Source organism: Arachis duranensis, chromosome 1 (genome assembly GCF_000817695.3).
Source record: "Arachis duranensis cultivar V14167 chromosome 1, aradu.V14167.gnm2.J7QH, whole genome shotgun sequence".
NCBI classification, from domain to species: Eukaryota; Viridiplantae; Streptophyta; class Magnoliopsida; order Fabales; family Fabaceae; genus Arachis; species Arachis duranensis.
Window position 1 is genome coordinate 2886527 of NC_029772.3, and position 18372 is coordinate 2904898.

Consider the following 18372-nt stretch of genomic DNA (forward strand, 5'->3'; position numbering starts at 1 on the left):
GAAAGAGGGGGTTGGTTGAAGGAGAAAAGAACGAGTTTGAAAGATGAGAGCCAAACGAGGAAGAAGGTGGTGGGGCCACCGAGGTGGAAGGAGTGGAGAGAGAAGGGAAGGGTGAGGAAGATGAAGAGAACAGGAAGAATGGAAAGGAGTCTGAAGAAGGCTTTTGGTATTGTTGAAGAGATGTAGTAGCAATAGCAGAGACATATTGTGGCTATCATCCATACCTTGAAGAAATTTTGAATTTCATCATCCATTTCTGTTTTATTTATTTTTTTGTTCTCTCTTTCACTATATTTGTCTTTGTTTAGTTGTTTGTGTGGGTTATTAACTTCCCTCCCTTGAATCTTGGTTTTGGTTCTGCCATGTATGAAGGAGAGAAGATCTTACACAAGGCTAACCAAAAATAAATATTTTTCTCAAGGACACAACATCGTAATTTACGGCCTTACCTACTTAATTAGAGAGAGAGAAGGGGAAAAAAATTAACTTAAATTTATTTTGGATTTTAAGGAGGGACATTAATAGGGATGTGGTTTGGTTAATCCAAAAATATAATTTGGTTAATGAATCAACTTAATTTTATATAATAAAATTGGTTATTAATCAATTAAAAAAATTAAAAATTGATTTTTAATCGATTATAAAAACAAAAATTATTTTTAAAAAATAATCGATTTTTAAAAAAAACAAACAAGTTTTTATATAAAAAAATTGGATCTTTTTAAAAAAAAATAAAATCCAATTTTTACAAAAAAATCGGTTAAAACACAAAAATTACATAAAAAATAATTTTAATTTTAGTTAATCGATTTTTAAAATTTAATTTTAGTTAACTATTCTTTAATAATATGAATATAATTTTTAAAATTTAATTATACTTTTTAATAATTAACCACAATTTAATTATTTTATGTAGCCTAGACATTAGTCAAGGTTCCTTATAATGAAAAGTTTTAATATTTTTTATAATTTTTTTCTATACTAAATACTTTAAATGTAAATATGCTGGGTTACCCTCCTTTAATTTGGTGAGTTGTCAGATCCATTAAAATGCTTACAAGCTACCAAGGGATTAGTTACCGTGTTCACAAATATCATGAACTCAGCTATCAAGTAATATTTTGGTCTTTAATGTTTAAATTTAAATTAAATTCTAATTTAGTTTCTAGAATTTTAAACCTTTATAATAAGACTGGTAATAAATAAAATAGTATAAGGTTTAGATTTTATTCTAATTATATCTGTAAATTAAAAATTATTTTAAAATCTAATTCTATTTTACGTTCGAGTTAAAAATCTCTTGATTCTAATTCTACTCGCACCCTAAAATTTTTAATTTTACCCTATCTAATTCTATTCATAGAAATATAATTTTTTAAATAAATATAAAATTTAATCATTCTTTTCATACATATTAATAAAATAAAAAATAAAAAATTAAATTTAAATAAAAATTAAAAATAATAAAATTTTAAAAAAATCTAACATAAAATTACAAATAGCATGATTATCAAATTTTTAATAAAATTAAAATAACACAAACAAAGATAAATGTCTTATTATTCTTTTTCTAACTCCAAATTTTTGCAATATTAAATTGATTAACTTAGTAGTTACTTTGAGTTTTTACAAAAAAGAATATTTAAACATATTCAACATTATTCTACGGTTAAATTTGACACGGGTAAGGTACATATTGCTAGCCTTACATCCATTTGTGTCTTGAAAAGATTTACACATGTTCATGTGTTATTGCTAAATTTGACACTAATAATTAATGAAATGATGAGTGATGTTGACATTTATAATATTATTAATTAAGTCATATGTTTTTTCATGTGTTGAAAAAGATAACAAAAACTTTCTTGTAACACTTCTTTCCTTTAATTTTTTTTTTATACAAAATTCTAAATCCTAACAATCAATCATCAATGCTTTAAAATTAGAGAAAAAACTCTTATATTAGTGATCGTTGGTAGATCAATTCCACTTACATACTGAAATAAAATGTTATTGACTCTTTAATATGCGAATAATTTGTGTCAAATTTAATGGTGAGACAATATTGAACTCGCTTAAAAAAAATTAAATTGAAATAAGATGTTTAAAAGTTTTTGGGACCAAAATAAAAGGTTTGAAACGTTAAAAACTAAATTAAAATTCGGTCTAAGGAGACCAAAATAATATTTTATCTTTAAATTTATTAATCTTTTTAAGAATATTTGATAAGGAAGATTTGCTAAGTATCAATAGGTTTTTTTCCGTCAGTTTTATTAGGCTTTAATTTTTGTGCATATTTTTTGTCAATATGTGAGCAAACTCTAATATGAATCCAAAGCATCGAAATTAATAAAATGGTAACAACTATTGGCCAAAATTCATTGGCCTTCTAGAATTCTTTTGATATATTTTCAATAAAATAAAATTATATTCTTTCCCGAAATTCTAAAAGTTATGTCACCACAAATTGGTCTAACGCAAACCTTAAAATCCTTCACTCTCCCAAACATACACTAATGCTTTCTAGAGAAATCTAAACTAGATTTTGACAACACTACCATAATAATTTCGCTTGGTGGTACATGAACAAGTTTGGATCTACATTTTTCTAATTTTTTACAAGAGTACAGCCACCTCTTAAATCTTTGCCATTTTAAACTAATTGTGTTTCATAACCTTTGAACATGTGGCTCATGCTTCATAAGATTAAGGTCTGGTTCATCCCTTAGAATTCCATAATTCTCTATGTGCCATTAGGGGATGAAGTAGACAATACAAACCAGCTCCAGTTGTTGAATTTTGAGATAAAATAGATGAAGCAGAAGATCCTAATAAACTAAGGTGGCTTCAATTAAATCTATCAATTCTAGTATGCGATTTGATTCAAAATAATTGTTTATTCTTAGAATATAACTTTGTAAATAATTGTCCACTAAGCAAATGCTAGTTAACATTTGAGTATTCATCCAAATTGATCTCCAAAAATTTCCAAAGTTGACGTCTTGATCTCCAACAAAAATTAATTACATAATTAGTCCCCAGTATTATCTGGAGTTAGATAAATTGGTCCTTTCAGACACAGCTCCATTAGCATTAAGCACTAACGGAGAGATCTGATGTGTCACATGAAATGACTTAGCCGTTGAGTGCCACGTGTTAAATACGGACAAATTGGTCCCTCTTCTGAATGACACAAAACGCTACGTTTTGGGACTAGGGCTCAATAAGGAGGTCCCTCTTCATCTAACCCCCCGGGGGGCAAAAACGAAATTAAAGGCTTTGTATGAGACTGAGATATTGTAGAACCAATTTACAATAACTACCTTCAATACAACTTTTTTAACCGGGTATTAATCAGTGTTTCATGGAACCCCACCATCATCACCCTTCAACATAAGATGTAGTTTCACCCCATTTTCAACCAACACCTTATGTCTTGGCTTAATCCTCCCTCCCATGCTAAATGAAAAATACTGCGGAAACTGCTTCAACTCTCAAACGTTTCCATTCATCTCATTCAAAAACTACTCAATTTTAGGCTTCAAATTCTTCTCTACACTGTAGGTTAACAAAGCAGGGGATCTCACAACCATGCAATTAACCCCTGATTCCGAAAGTCCCAAGCTTTTCAAGATCAAGAGCCTAGGGCACCGCGAGATCAATTTGTGAATGTCGGGGTAAGGGATTCCGACATCGTTGCGGAGGATGGATTGGATAGAGGTCCGTGGCGGGGTCTCAGTTGAGAAGCTTCGGGAGCATGTTGACATTCTTCCCATGGAAGAGAGGCATTGCTCGACGGATTTGACGGTGAAGAGTGGTGTGGGTCAGTGGTTAGGGACCCCGTTATCAGAAACTCTCATCTCATGAAACGACGTCGCACTTAACACGTGGAGGACCAATTTGTTCTTATTTAACACATGACACTTAACAGTTGAGTCACCGGTGTCACGTGACACATCAAATCCTTCCGTTAGTGCTTAACGGAGCTGCATCCAAAAAAATTTTTTAAGTAAATCGTCCACTTAAAATTTTTTTGGGGACGAATTTAAGTAAATATTCTTAACAATTTTTATGTTAGTAACCTTAATAAATGAAGGAGACTGTAAGTTAAAAAAACAGTTCCCGAAGTAGCCAACTAAACATTAGTATGCTACACAACTGATATCTGTCTGAGAAGATCCATTACAAGTAGCCAAAAACCACAAGTGCATTTCTGGAAGAAAATAACCTTGTTTGTCTGGAGAACGAAATTAACAATCTGTATATGTACAGAACATTGCATCTTGTCATCTATGTTATGTACAATATGTAGCATCTTTATGCAGAAGTGAATGAGTATCCTAATTACCCATTGAACCAACTTCCTGAATTCGAGCGCGAATTGGGATAGCGATAGGGATCCTGAGGTTGAGGTGCAAAACCTGGCATACCACTAGGCATCCCACTTCCATATTCAGGTTGGGGAACACCGTGTTCAAAGCCGGCATTTCTACCAACCATAGGGGGTACAGATCCAAAAGAATCCAGCCTAGGATCCAAGCGCGAAGCGTACCGTTGCATAGCTGGAGTGCTCATCATGTAAGCTGACTCGGATCCCGAACCAAGTACTCCATAACTGGATCCCATACGACCATACACAGAATCATGACCAGATAAAAAATTACTCGTCATATAATGAGAATCTGGATCCTGAAGCCCATAAAGGCGAGGTTGTTGCCTCAGATAACTGTCATCCTCCCCAACATAGGGGTTATATCCTAGGGTATTGGTGCCATCTATCAAAAGGCTGCTATGGTGCTCCTCGAAAGTGGAAGCCATATAATCACTAGCTGCTCCAAATCGCATGGGTTCCAGATGACCATAACCATAGGGAGATGACACACTAGACTTTGGCTGAAGACCCCCAACTGAGGATCTCCCATCTTTCGGATTAGATTGACTACGGTGAGGTAATCCCTTAGTTTGATTTTTCGCATTACTTTTGGCAGGTGAGCTCGCATGCGGACCTCCTCTGTTGTTTTCCTCAGTGTGTTTCCTGTTCCATGAGGTCTTAGTCTTTCCCATCCTGTAATCATGCCGCTCTTGACTCTCTCGTTCAACAATTCCATGAGGAGTCTTTCCCATCCTGTAATCATGTCGCTCTTGACTCTCGCGTTCAACATTTCCATGTGGAGTCTTTCCTATCTGATCCTCGTGTCTCTCTTGACTCTCTAGTTCAACAATTCCTTGAGGAGTCTTTCCCATCCTGTAATCATGCCGCTCTCGTTCAACAATTCCATGAGGAGTCTTTCCCATCCTGTGATCATGTCGCTCTTGACTCTCACGTTCAACATTTCCATGTGGACTCTTTCCTATCTGATCCTCGTGTCTCTCCTGACTGTCTCGTTCAACAATTCCATGAGGAGACTTTCCCATCCGGTAATCATGTCGCTCTTGACTCTCACGTTCAACATATTCATGCGGACTCCTTCGAGTATGATCCTCATGTCTCTCTTGTTCAACATTTCCATGTGGAGTCTTTCGCATTAAATAATCATGTCTCTCTTGACTCTCACGTCCAACATTTTCATTTGGAGTCATTTCCGTCCAAGATTCATGTCTCTCTTGACTCTCTCTTTCAACATTTCCATCCAGTGATATTTCTTGCTGATCGTCATTAATAAGCCCCTGAACTTCAAGATCATCAGTTGACACCAACAGATCATCAACCAGCATATCGTCGTCAGCAAAATTACCATCCATCGAATGGCCAGCACGTGAATTTTGATTATTAAAACTTTCCATCCGTGATACTTCATGCAGGCTTAACAGATGACCGTGCTTTTGCGCTACTTCCATATGCTTATCAGTCCAGTCAGGTCGACTCCAAAGGGAGAGTGGGGGAGATGTCAGATTCCATTGTTCCATTTGTCTGTCACTAGTATTAATTGATCCGGGTAGATAAAATGACTGGCCATGAAACAAGACCATAACAGGGAGGAAAAATTAGAGCAGTCAGAATACCAAAAGTAATCAAAATATAACTTCCCATATGTATGTTGTCTCTTTACCTTTCCTGATAGAAAATTTCGATCCTCCCAGACAAGATCATAACGTGACCTTTTTTTGTCTAGCCTGTAACAAGGAAAGAAACATGGAAACACAACCAAACAGAAAATAATAAATATCTGTTTCTTAAACCAAACGAAGTAACTACTTCAGCCTAGTCTTGATGGCCTCGTGTGAAGGGAGAGATTATTTAATCTTATCCTTAATAATATAGAAAAAAGATAAAAGACGCTACCTCTCTGTTTCCGGTGGAACTATAAGAATGAGGAGCTTTGGTCTAAACTCAAGAGCCTTATCTATAAACTTGTTAGCCAAAGCTGCTTTTAGCCCAAAGGGCGGATTAAGACCCATGATCTGTTCCGGAAGCAGACAAGAAATAAAATAAATTAAATAATGAGAAAAAGGTAATTGGAATTGAAATATGCATGGGCATTGCAATTGACCACTTCTTACCAACTGTGACCCTGTAGGCAACTCCTTTGGCTGGACAGTCATCCAATCTCTCATCTCAAAACAAAAATCGTGCTGTCAACAAAATAAAGCAACATTGTCGTAATTAGTAAGAGGAAAGGGAGGAAGGATCGTTTTCATTTGAGGGATGGAAGATCATCATGACTAGACCCATAAGCCTGTATTTGTCCCCATACACCCAAAAATCAGCTTAGCTGAAAGGCCAAACATATCATTTACAAAACAAATGCTAAAAACAAACTAGTCTACAAAACTCTGTTTAAGAAGTGTTTGGTATGGAACTCCAGAGTTGTTTTCTTGTTTGGTTCTAGCAAAAACAATATCATAAAATTTTGCTTTTGACAAACGGTAAGACTGCATTTGGTATTGTCTGCAGGACAAAATTACAATGGAGACAGGGACAGGGACAGCGACAATTTTCTGTATCAGAGAGAAAATTCTTTCTGTTTTCTGTCCTTCCTAAAAGTGGGAACAAAAAATATCATGTCTCTGTATCTCACCACAAAGATAGAATCCAAATGCAACCTAAAGAACACTCATAATTTTAGCTATATCATAAAAAATTTTTGAAAGACAGCAACAATTTTTATAAATATTTCAAATAATAATATTAAAAACATTAGGAGAATATTTAAAAAATATATATAAAAGGAACGATGTACACAAAGCTACAGACAAGTTAGTCTTTTCTTTTATCTATAATTTTAGGACACCTTTATTCACTATATTCAATTTTATTGTTATTTAAAATAAAATAATCCAGAAATTCCTTTAAAGATCTTCCACTTACAAAAACTACTACTCTTCCCAAAACAATTATTGGAATCCGATTTTTCACATCTTAAATTACAATATATAATTCCTAAATTTAATTTCATAATAAAATACTTGCATATATTTCAAAGCCAAATAGTTTAACTAACTATGATGAAGAGTGCCTAAATAATTATGCCTTGGCTTACAAATTTACTCATTTAAAAAAAAAATCAAATGTAGCTGTTAGAAGTAAAGAAAATATCCTATGGAATCTATATATAGTATCAAAGAATATATCCTATGATTGGTTCTGTTAGTCACCTATTTTTCGTTCTTATTTCCTCAATCCATTAAGAATGGAGTTCCTTATTGATTTGCTGTTCTGTTAATCCTAAGATTTCTGTAATACAAGTACATCAGTTTCTAATCTTCACCATCTACCATTTAGAAGGAATGGAAAAATCAGATGATATGCAAAGAATTAATGTGGTCAAGGTATTTTAGCAAACAAGGGCCAACTCTGTACCAAGAACAGGTCATACACTTCAAAGTGACACTTGAAAGAAAAGTTAGCTCATTAGTTTACAAGCAATAGGTCATTTCTTTTCCAGACACTTGATGAGAAGACAACTATCATCAATGTAAGTCGAGGTACCAAAATACCATACATTTGAACAACACTGTTTAATCATTAGCGTTACAAATACGAGCATATTGAAAACCTCTGCTAACTTGCCAAAGATGCCACTAATGATGTGAACGTAATAGAAGAAAAAAATGCTTTGAACACTGAAATATAAACAAATCTGTCAATTTAAAATAAAATCAGCAAACATATAACGCAAGGATATTGTGACAGTGAGCAAAAACTTTCTACAAAAATTAAGGTGACAAGATTAGGAACTAATAAACCTGTAAGAGTATATTCACCTTTGTTGGAAGTAAATCATAGTTCTTATACGAGCATCTCTTCCCAGTTTCTTCAAGCTTTTTTTTCATAAGTATGCTAAAGTCGTTAGCACCACAACAGAAGTCCACAATCTGGTCATGAGTAACACCTCCAGTCAGGCATTTAAAATTTAAAATTAGCAGTAGGTTCATAATGTAAATAATGCTGATCCTCTAGAAAATATAATCATTTCAAGAAAATCTGATCTTCCATAGTACCGAAATTACAGAGAGAACACACATTTATAACCATGTAATTGTTAAAACCATGGTTCTGAAAACCAGACCAGACCGACTGGTCCAACCGGCCCAACCGGGAACCAGAAGCTTTTGCGGCTCGGTTTCACGGTTGATCCAATTAGACCATGAACCAGTAAACCAGTGACTAGAGCGATTTGATGACCAGACCGGTTTTCAGAACCTTGGTTAAAATAGAAGGAATACAAAAACAAATATTTTAAGTATCTTCCATGAAGTTGACATGTTAAAAAAGAAAACAAAAGAAACAGAAAGAAACCAAAAAAAAAAAACCTCTTTGGCTCTTTCCTAGACTTGTTGAGCAGTAAAGATTAGTCAAACCACAAAAGTGGATGACCACGAAACTACCGAAAGGAAACTTTGAAGTAGATGAAAAGATGTGATTGAATGAGAAGAACCTTTCAAAGCAGAAATTCTGTGCCAACCTGTTAAAACTGGTATCAAGAACCAGAGGTAATTTGTATAGTTGTTTTAGGATCAATGTCAACAAACCAAGAACCCTAGAAGGATTACAATAATTTGAGGAAGGGCTAGAGCTCCTCAACTTTCAAGACTCGCTGAATGATCACAGATACCTTCTTTCTACCTTAATCTCTATTTATACTAGTTTTTCCTTCCTAATTAATCCTAAGTTCTAACTAACTAACTCACTCACTCTTGATTAACTCTTAATAAGGTTAACTAACTCATATACTAATGGGATCCTTGCGCTAGACAGTAAGACAGGGTCCCAAATCTTAAATTACATCGGCTAGAACATTTCTTCTTCATTAGAAATTATTTTTTCTTCGCAATGTGTCTTTGCAGCAATGATTTCCATTGGCACATGTAGCTCTCCCTTAAGATCAATGGCAACCAAGAACCACAGCAGGACTCGCTAATTTGAAGAAGAGTTAGAGCTCCTCTACTCTCATCGAATGATCAAAGATACCTTTCAAGCTTATACTCTATTTACATACTATTCCCCCTAATCAATCCCAACTACTAATAATCCTAACAGTACTGATGTTGAGAGGAGTATAGAAAATTAAATAAACAAAAATCATGGTATTCTGGAGTGAAGAATTGGAGAAGAGTCCACCAAAACTCGTCTCTAACATCAAAATGATGGCCACACAGTATGATTAATGAGAACAAAGGGAAGTGACCAGGGGGAGTTGGAAGAGAGAAGGGGGTAGAGTTGGCTGGCCAAGGAGGGAAGAGATAAAATTTTGCTGATCACAAGTTTGTAATCCCCCCCATAGAATATTACCCTCACCTGGCAAATGGCTTGGACTAGTTCTAGTCTAGAAATAATCTTCTAGTCCATAATGCAGCACGAAATTTTAAATGGTGCACTACACACCAGACTTGTGGCACATGAAACAACTAGATTTAACACAAAAGCATATGGATGCTGGATTTGTTCCAACGTTTGAGTAAAGTTACCAAACAATCTTAGTTATGCAAAATCCTTTGGACAGATGTTGTTAATCAGCTTGAGGTGAATATGAAGTTGGAAAATTAATACAACAAATAAATGCAAATGAGAATGATAAGGCTAATAATTGTACTTGGTATCAGTGCTTACCGTATCACCATTCTGAACATACCAGTGGAGTCTATCAACAATCTGCAATAAAAAAAATTAGAAAATAGAAAAAATTAGACCAATGCTTGACATGGATGTAATTGCAGTGGGACAACCAATAAAGAAATTCATTCCAACGCAACAAAAAGGTCAAATAGAACGTAAGTCCCAAGATTTAAAATAGTGTTATAGTTAGGGTCGTTTGGTAAAGCTTTTGCTATTCGAAAGTAGGTTATCAGACATGGCTTTTGAAAGATAGCTTTCCAAAAATTGTAGCACATATGTTTGGTAAATTGAACTAAAAATGGCTTTCTATAAGCACAAGCAACAACAATTATGTTTGGACAGTTTGGTAAAATAATTTTTAAAATTTAAAAAATCATAATAGACATAAATATAAGAGTAAATTTGGATATTTATTAATATATGAAGTTATATTAAACATTTTACTTTTGATAAGTACAAGCTAGCCTTGAAAAACACCTTCTTAGGTGCTTTTAAAACAGCCCAAACTTTTAGAAATTGCAAGCCTAAGTACATAATCTTTTTAATTTACCAAACACAGGGTTTTGATAAGTGCAAGTACCTCTCCAATAAGCTTTACAAACCAAGCCTTACAAAGTTCAAAATAATTTTGTCCTCATGGATCAGAATGAGAAAGATGCAAAAAAGGGCTTCCCTGGTACAACTGTTATAAATTAAAACTGACTCGTACATTTAGGACTAAATTGCAATTAGATAACAGTTTCATTGATTAAGTTGCTAGTTTACTGCAACAAAAAGTTTTTAATTCTGTTTTTTATATATACAAGAAAAATTTATTTGCATCAAATGTGATGAGCATCATCAATACTGCACTTCATATGCCCTTCCAAATTTCAAATGATCAAATAAGTAAGGATGCAACTCAATTGTCAGCAAGTGTATTAGGGTAAACTTATTTATGCTTGGACCTAACACAACCATTCAAGCTGTTATAATAAAACCTAACAGTAACTGTTTTCTAAACACATTTAAATAATTTAGTTATCACTTAAACCAGATAGAACAAATGATTTTAAACTGAGGTTCACAAGAATACCCACAGAAGCAAAAGATAAGATAATATAAAAAAGAAAGCACATCATACAGCAGTACAATTAACTTAAGATATTAAGAAAAAATGTAGACTGAAATTATGAATACCCCTTCTAGCTTTTCCACTTGTGTAAAATGGCGACCAAATGACGTATAGCGGTTACCACACAGAACAGGTGCTAGATATACTTTCAGCTTGTCCTGCAGAAATTTCAGTCAATATGGTTAACATAGCTAAACCCGATAATATCCAGTACAATAGAGAAGTGCATATAGGTGTTTTATATATGAAAACCATGTTACACACAAGCTTATGGCAGATAATTAAATATGTACAGAGACAATGGATGAAACATGCTATGAAATATACTAGAATATAGAACTGAGCATTTAAACACCCAGAACACATGTCTACGGAAAATCATTTAAAAATTGCCAACTACCTTCCACTTATATATCTGGTTAAGAACATCAGGGCCACAAACAGCTTCTGCATCACGAATGCTGCGCCCATCCTCTAGCATCTTTAAAGCTGTTCGAACAGCCTGAATGCACACAAGACATAACATAATCTTAAAATAAGATCCACATGACACCACATTGCACTAATTATAGATAGCTATGTACCTCAACAGAGCGCTCCAACTTCCCAACTGTAGTCTTCTCCATAAAATTTTTCAATGAGTGAGAATGAGTGTAAGCAAATTTACGTTCTTTTACAACATCCTTAAGAGTAACTGATGACGTAGCTTCATTAAACAAATCCAACAGTCTAAATCACAAGAAAAAAAATATTAAAAATAACATATCATAAATAACTACATAAGATCAAGACATTGTATAAGTTTTAAGAAGAATTCGATCATAATTATAAACATTTGATCACCTCCTCTTCGAATCAGCATCTAATGTACATAATGGGCTGCTTGGTTTTCTAGTAGGTATAACAGATTTGGCACTGGCTTTGTTATCAACCTGATTGCCCAAGCCAGTTTGTCCAGAACCCTTCTCCCAGATTGCATATAATTGCACACCAATTGAGGGCTCATTTTCCTCACAATCAGGCCTTTCAGTTTCCTTTGAGAATGGTCTCTTACTTTCACACAAACGTTTTCTAGATGATTCAATATCTATTGGTTTCCTTTGGATATTTGATCCTGAAACCTTATTAAACTTCTTGATACCAACTGGTCCAGAAGACTTTTTTCCAGCGAGTTTAGGTACCTTAGTAGACAGTTTAGGTACATCAGCAATGCTTCTTTTGTTGACTGAATTATCCAGGTTAACATTATTCTTGTTCAACATAACTCTCTCTTCAGTTGCAGGTTTTCTCTTCTGCTCTGTACTTGCTTCTTGAACATTAGATTTATCATTGGGGAATGTTATGTGATCTCGTATAGGAGTCCCAAGATCATTATCGATATCATGTTTTCTGGTCCAAGGAACCGTGAAAATATTAAATAGAAGGCTAAGAGGATAAACTAGATTCAGGAAATACTTTAACTTCAACTCTCAGCACTTACAAGCAATATATAAGAACACGATTGGGTATTAGATTGTCCCAGGCCCTCGTTATTATACCCTCATCTTCTATGTCTTCAAAAGCAATTGCTCTGATAAAAACAAGTTGAAAATGAACTCTCTAAACACTATCACTTAAAAATTATTTAATGAACCAAAGAAAAACATAGGTAAAAGCAGTCAAATGACCTTGGCAAACATTTGCGATGATATGACTTGGGACAACGCCTACAAACAGCAAGCTGCAACTCATGTTCCTTTTTGTTCTCTGTTTCTTTACAAACATAGCAGTAATGGGATGGACAAGTAAAAGGTTCTCCCCGACTAATATTTGTCTCAAGTTCCCTTGAAGCATTCTCATTAAATCGATGAAGTAACTTCACAACACATTGAGGATGATAAAAGTAGCCGCAGGTTGCAGAGGCACATTGGAAGACCTGAAGGAGAAATTTCACATGCCTTTTAGTTCCATAAAAGAGAAAGATTCTGTGAGAAAATAATCCTGTTTCTCAAGCCAAAAGCATTATCTTAACAAATCAATCAAAACTACAGAAGATAAATCAGAAATTACAGCAGAGCTAAGTTTGAACTTATAAAAACAATAAAGAATAACAATTTCCGTAGTTAACAAGAACGGATATGCTACTTTACATGTGAATTAAAATCTTTGAAGCTTAAACAGCACTAAGCACATCACTTGTTTACAAACTGAAATACTAAATAAAAAGTTAAAATTGCAAGGTTATGTTTTGTACATGAAAAAGGCTTTAGCTGGTTATAGAATACGTGCTATCCAAATGAAAGAATTGGTAGCAATCCTTTTGGGGATCCTAAGCATCTAATTTGTCATCCAGCCCACCTGGACTACAACGATTATACAGAAAATTTAAATAAAAATTTAATTTTTTTATAAAAATGTGTAACCTCAAATAAAGTAAGAATCATATTGTTTCAAGAAAACAACTGTATAGATATAGTACATAAAGAACATGTTCTTCAAATGAAGTCTAGCACAAGTAACAAATTAAGCCCATGATTCCCAGATTGAACCAAGACAACATGATTCTGGCCCATCATCAGAGCTGCTACAACCCAAAGCTAAAATATTTGGAGAATTTGGTGATTTGCTCATTCATTCCAGCCGGGCAACAACTATGTCAAATTGTCAATGAACCATGCATGAGGCAATTAACTCCAAACTCTAAAAAATAACTACGACAGAAAGGATTTGAGATAATAAAGTGCACAACACAATCTAGAACTTTTATGTCCCAAGTTATCAAATGGCACCACATACATCAAAGCTTTTCACAAAAGTGAGAGTAAGTGCAATATGCCAAAAGCTATTTCCACTCAAATTACCAAGCCTTGTCTGACAAAATGGGTTTGTCTACATGGAAGAGATAGCACCATAGCATTGTATCAGAAATCATATTTAAGCCATTAATATCTAAGATCTCTTTTAGTATTTTTATTATGATCTTTCTAGGTCTCCCTCTCTTGTACTTATGGTTCCAGCTATTTGACTAAACTCCATTTGATCCATTATCCTCATTGCAGCCACTACATGTTTTCTCCACACATGTCCAAACCATCAAAGTCAATATTCTAGTATTCTACAATCTTATAAATTAGGTGATACCACAACTTTCTATATAATGCACTCCTTTACCCCTATCTTGTGTAGTGTGCTTACTCAAAAATCAAAATAACCTGTAACATGCATATACACGCGATTATATGTCAACTTATAAATAAACTAATCATCATCAACTCATCAAGATAACACTTCACATAGCTATACCTCAGCACCAGAGAATTTATCGGAACAGCCTAGTTTGCCACATGCAAAGCACTGATGCTGATTATGTTCACAATTCTTGCAATAAAAATTTGGGATGTCCTGCGAATTTTTTCAGAAGCAAAGCAGATTTCTATATGATTATACAACAAAAAGGAACTGGGAAAAAAAAGATGCAAACAAAAAAAGGTGATATAAAAGTAAAGAAAAAAACAAAATAACATACTTCAACTTCCTTTTGGCTAAAACCAAGAGAGACACAAGAAGAGTTGACGCCATCCTCCTTATTAGCATGAAATGATCTCATGCACTTTCCATCACAGCTTCATTTATCATGAATAACTTTTTAAATTATAAGAAAAAGAAAACCAGGAACTATAAAGTGGCAAGTAAGATATTATTTTAATAACTTATATGAAAGAGGAACTACCTTCAGCTATATAAACATAAAAGGGATAGAGATTGAACAAATAGAGAAAAATTCCATACCACAAAAGATTACCACCATCGTCACAAATAGAACAAAGAGAATCAAACAATTCATCTTCTTCATCTGACTCTTCATCATTTGCATCAGTCATGTCATCATCAACATCATCATCAATTATAAATCCAGGCCGTGCCAAATCTTTTAGCTCCTGAAACCAAGGCATTAAAATATTATAAAAGCTTTATAATCAATAAATATGAAATAAATAAATAAATAAAATAAAGTACATAACTAAAAAATGCCAAAGAATGATTCTCTATAGGAAGGAAAAAAAAATTCAAACCAACCTCATCAAAAAGTTTCTTAGCCCCCAGGTTACCCTCCAGAGCCATGGGTAAAAGCTGCTCAAATCAAGTAGATGATGTTAGTCCCATATGCCCGGCTTTTTTATTAAAATAAATAAAGAAAAAACATTAATTCCTGAAATACGCATGCATCAAATTAATTTCCAAAATACGCAGCTCCATCTCATGCATGTCACCCACAAAATGGGTTTGGCCACCAATTCAGGGAAGCCACCCACGAAATGGAGATACTGACTGACAAAAGAAGTGTGGAAGTCAAACTCAAGCATGGCATCCACGAGATGGGATATGTCTCATGTTCTCCCATGTAAGCCTATGCCTTCCCTAACTGCTCCACCAAGTAAAACCCCACCAGCCACCCCCAAGCCGAAAATCAACACCAACCCCACCACCACGACAGCTTCTTCTTCCAGATACACTTCCACAGCAACAAATATTCGGAACTAACAAAAGCAACACATTAAAAGCATCCAGCTCTAGCTATTTTCTCAGTGGTTTTCCCTCAAACACTTCATGTGCACAATTTCTTTCTCTACTCCTCCCAGTGCAAACAACAAAACAAACCAAGATAAGCACTTTATTCCCTCTACAGTTCCACAAAAAATAGCAACAACCAAAAAAAATAAATAATAATAAAAAAGTAAAAGTCCCACTCAACAAATTAAATTCTGGGTATTACTAAAAACAAGATAAAACACATAGAATCCAAAGTGCCCCACCTACTGCAAAAAACGAATCCTCAGAAATAAAACCCAGATTCTGCAAGAAACCCCACTGAATCAAATATATCAAAATATAAATTTGAAAAAAGTTTAACCTTTTATGTATTTTAATAAGAGATAAAGGTTAGATGATCAAAACCCTAAATGGATGAAGGTGAATCTCCACACAGTTGAAGTGCTGTACAAATACAGAGAAATGGGCGCTTGGGGAATCAAATCCAAGGTGAAAGGAGAGTTGGGTTGCGATAAAAAAACGGGTCTTGGTGCAAGACAGAGAAAGGGTTAGAAAATGAGGGTGTGGTTTTTGTTTGTGTGTTGTGCTTTTTTATTTTGGTTCATATATGAACTCTCTACCGTAGAGGGATGCCCATAGTCCAACATTGAGTAGTCTTGATTTATATTTAAGCAGATACTAATCACAACCCCTCCCCCAAAATGTCAAAAAAAAAAAATTCCTAGCACAGCAAATATTTTCTATGAAGTAAATAGAAAGTACAAACCTTGGACTTAGCCAACAAAGCATCCCTCTTGGCTGCTTCACTCATCAAAGCCTTCTGATTTACTAAATCATTTGCCGAAGGCATAACCTCGTAAGAGCTGTAAAAGTATCATAAAATGAATATCTTAAAATGTGCTTCCACAATAATAACTACGGGAAAACAAAACAGTCAAGAACAATTGAGACATGCCTAAACTCCTTATTCTTACTCAAGCTATCCCACGCAGCTTTCGCGGTTGCATCAGGATTCTTCTTTGCAAAACTCAGGAAGTAAACAGTTACCAAAATACTCCTTACAATGTCCTCATAGCTCTTTCTTGGCTTCTCAAGTTTGATCCATCTCCTATCCTTGGATGACAGCACAGATATCTCAGGCTTCACAGAGGAAAGCTCGAACCGCCACGCCATGACCGGCATCATAACCTTCTGCAGCCCATTATCCGCCACACCGTGGAGGAACAACTCTGTTTTCTTGCCTTGAGGACTCTCCGACCCACTCCATTGAATTGGCATCACAGAAAACGATACAGGGGCATCCCTGTCATCTTCAAAGTGGTAATTCGAGACAGATAGTGGATGAGACTCTGGCTCATCATCCGAAGATGCCATTGTACGTTTTTTAAACCCGGAAAGTTTAATTACTGAAAACCTAAACCAGAGAATAACTGAATTTAACCAATTGAATTTAACGGCAAGGAGGGGAGAAGCAGAAACGACGCACGACAAGGATGGTGGCTCTGATAGGGTTCAGGAGAATCAAGGGTTGGTGAGGGTGAGTTTGTGAGAGAAAGAAAGGGGAAATGGCACTTTTCTTCTCTGGAATCAAAACGGCGCCATTTTGGTTGTTGGATCAGCGAACCGATACTTGAAAAAACCCATCCGGTTTGACTGGATCGCCGGTTCATCCGGTTTTAAACCGGTTCTTTGTAGAAAGGTATTGAAGGTCAACGGATCGGATAAATGACCGGTTTCTAGTTAATCCGCTCGAACTGGTCAGTTCAGTCCGATTTTCAAAACCTTGAACAAGAGTATGAGACTGCTAGGGATGGCAACACCCCCGAATACGCGGGTACCCATCTCGCCTCTACCTGCTCGGGGCGAGTAACCGCATCGGGGCGAGTTTTTAGAGGGATGGGTTCTTGGACATGGGCGTGGGCGGGTTTAGATGATACCCGCCCGGCATATAAATAATTTTAATATATAATATGTGTAATAAATTAAAAAAATTAATAAAATGATTAATAATATTGTATCATATTTAAATTTTTACTTTAATTTATATTATGATGTGATGATGTTATATAAATTTTGAAATTTTATTTTATTTCTTAGATTTTAATAATTATAGGGACGGAACGGGTACTCACAGGGTGGGTTAGGGTTCAACCTTTTACTACCCGCTCATAGGAGCGGAGCGGGTTCTATGCGGATTATTGTAGGGTGGGGCGAGATCGAGTAGAGCAAAAATCCGCCCCTACCCACCCCGTTGTCACCCATAGAGACAGCAAATTTGCTAAACGCTGCATGACTGAGTAATGATTAGGGTCTTAATTTATATTCTTAATTATGGGTAAATAGTTAATTTTATTTATGAGATATCACTTATATTTTTAAATTCGTCTCCAAAATTTTTTTAATCAAATATGACTTTCAAAATTTTAAATGAATCGCATTAGTCTTCATTTTCTTTGTTGACGGCGCCAAAATTTATTAATGTGGCATGTTAAGTGATATTACAACACACATAGAAATCTTAATTTACTATTAGCATGATAATTTTATAAATTATATCAAATAAAAACCTAATTGAGGAAAGAACTTGATACATTAGAATCCCTCGATTTAAGGTTGATTTGATATAATTTCATAAAGTTATCATGTTAGCCACCAATTAAGACTATTAGTT

At 34.7% G+C, this 18372-nt stretch overlaps 2 protein-coding genes across 3 annotated transcripts in view; both read right to left on the reverse strand.

The window, feature by feature from the left end:
• LOC107473272 (long-chain-alcohol O-fatty-acyltransferase-like) overlaps window positions 1-398 on the reverse strand; it is a 1275-nt gene extending 877 nt beyond the window's left edge. Inside the window, 1 exon segment of the mRNA XM_016092828.3 lies at window positions 3-398. Within this exon segment, the coding sequence (XP_015948314.1) occupies window positions 3-254 (252 nt within the window). The 5' untranslated portion in view covers window positions 255-398.
• Window positions 399-4182: 3784 nt separating this feature from the next.
• LOC107467024 (protein ENHANCED DOWNY MILDEW 2) lies at window positions 4183-17279 on the reverse strand. Of its 2 annotated transcripts, none has more exons than XM_016086070.3 (18): window positions 16657-17279; window positions 16468-16564; window positions 15228-15281; window positions 14940-15088; window positions 14677-14773; window positions 14454-14552; window positions 12839-13086; window positions 12652-12741; window positions 12015-12560; window positions 11756-11900; window positions 11572-11673; window positions 11237-11329; window positions 10052-10093; window positions 8206-8316; window positions 6502-6573; window positions 6284-6402; window positions 6051-6114; window positions 4183-5949 (listed from the first exon to the last, which is right to left on the reverse strand). In XM_016086070.3, the coding sequence occupies exons 1-18, from the start codon at window positions 17073-17075 to the stop codon at window positions 4345-4347; spliced, it is 4152 nt and encodes a 1383-aa protein (XP_015941556.1). In that variant the 5' UTR covers window positions 17076-17279; the 3' UTR covers window positions 4183-4344. The 2 variants fall into 2 exon arrangements, with proteins under 2 accessions (XP_015941556.1, XP_020990258.1); XM_021134599.2 differs by having other exon boundaries at window positions 16676-16816.
• Between the last annotated feature and the right edge of the window lie 1093 nt (window positions 17280-18372).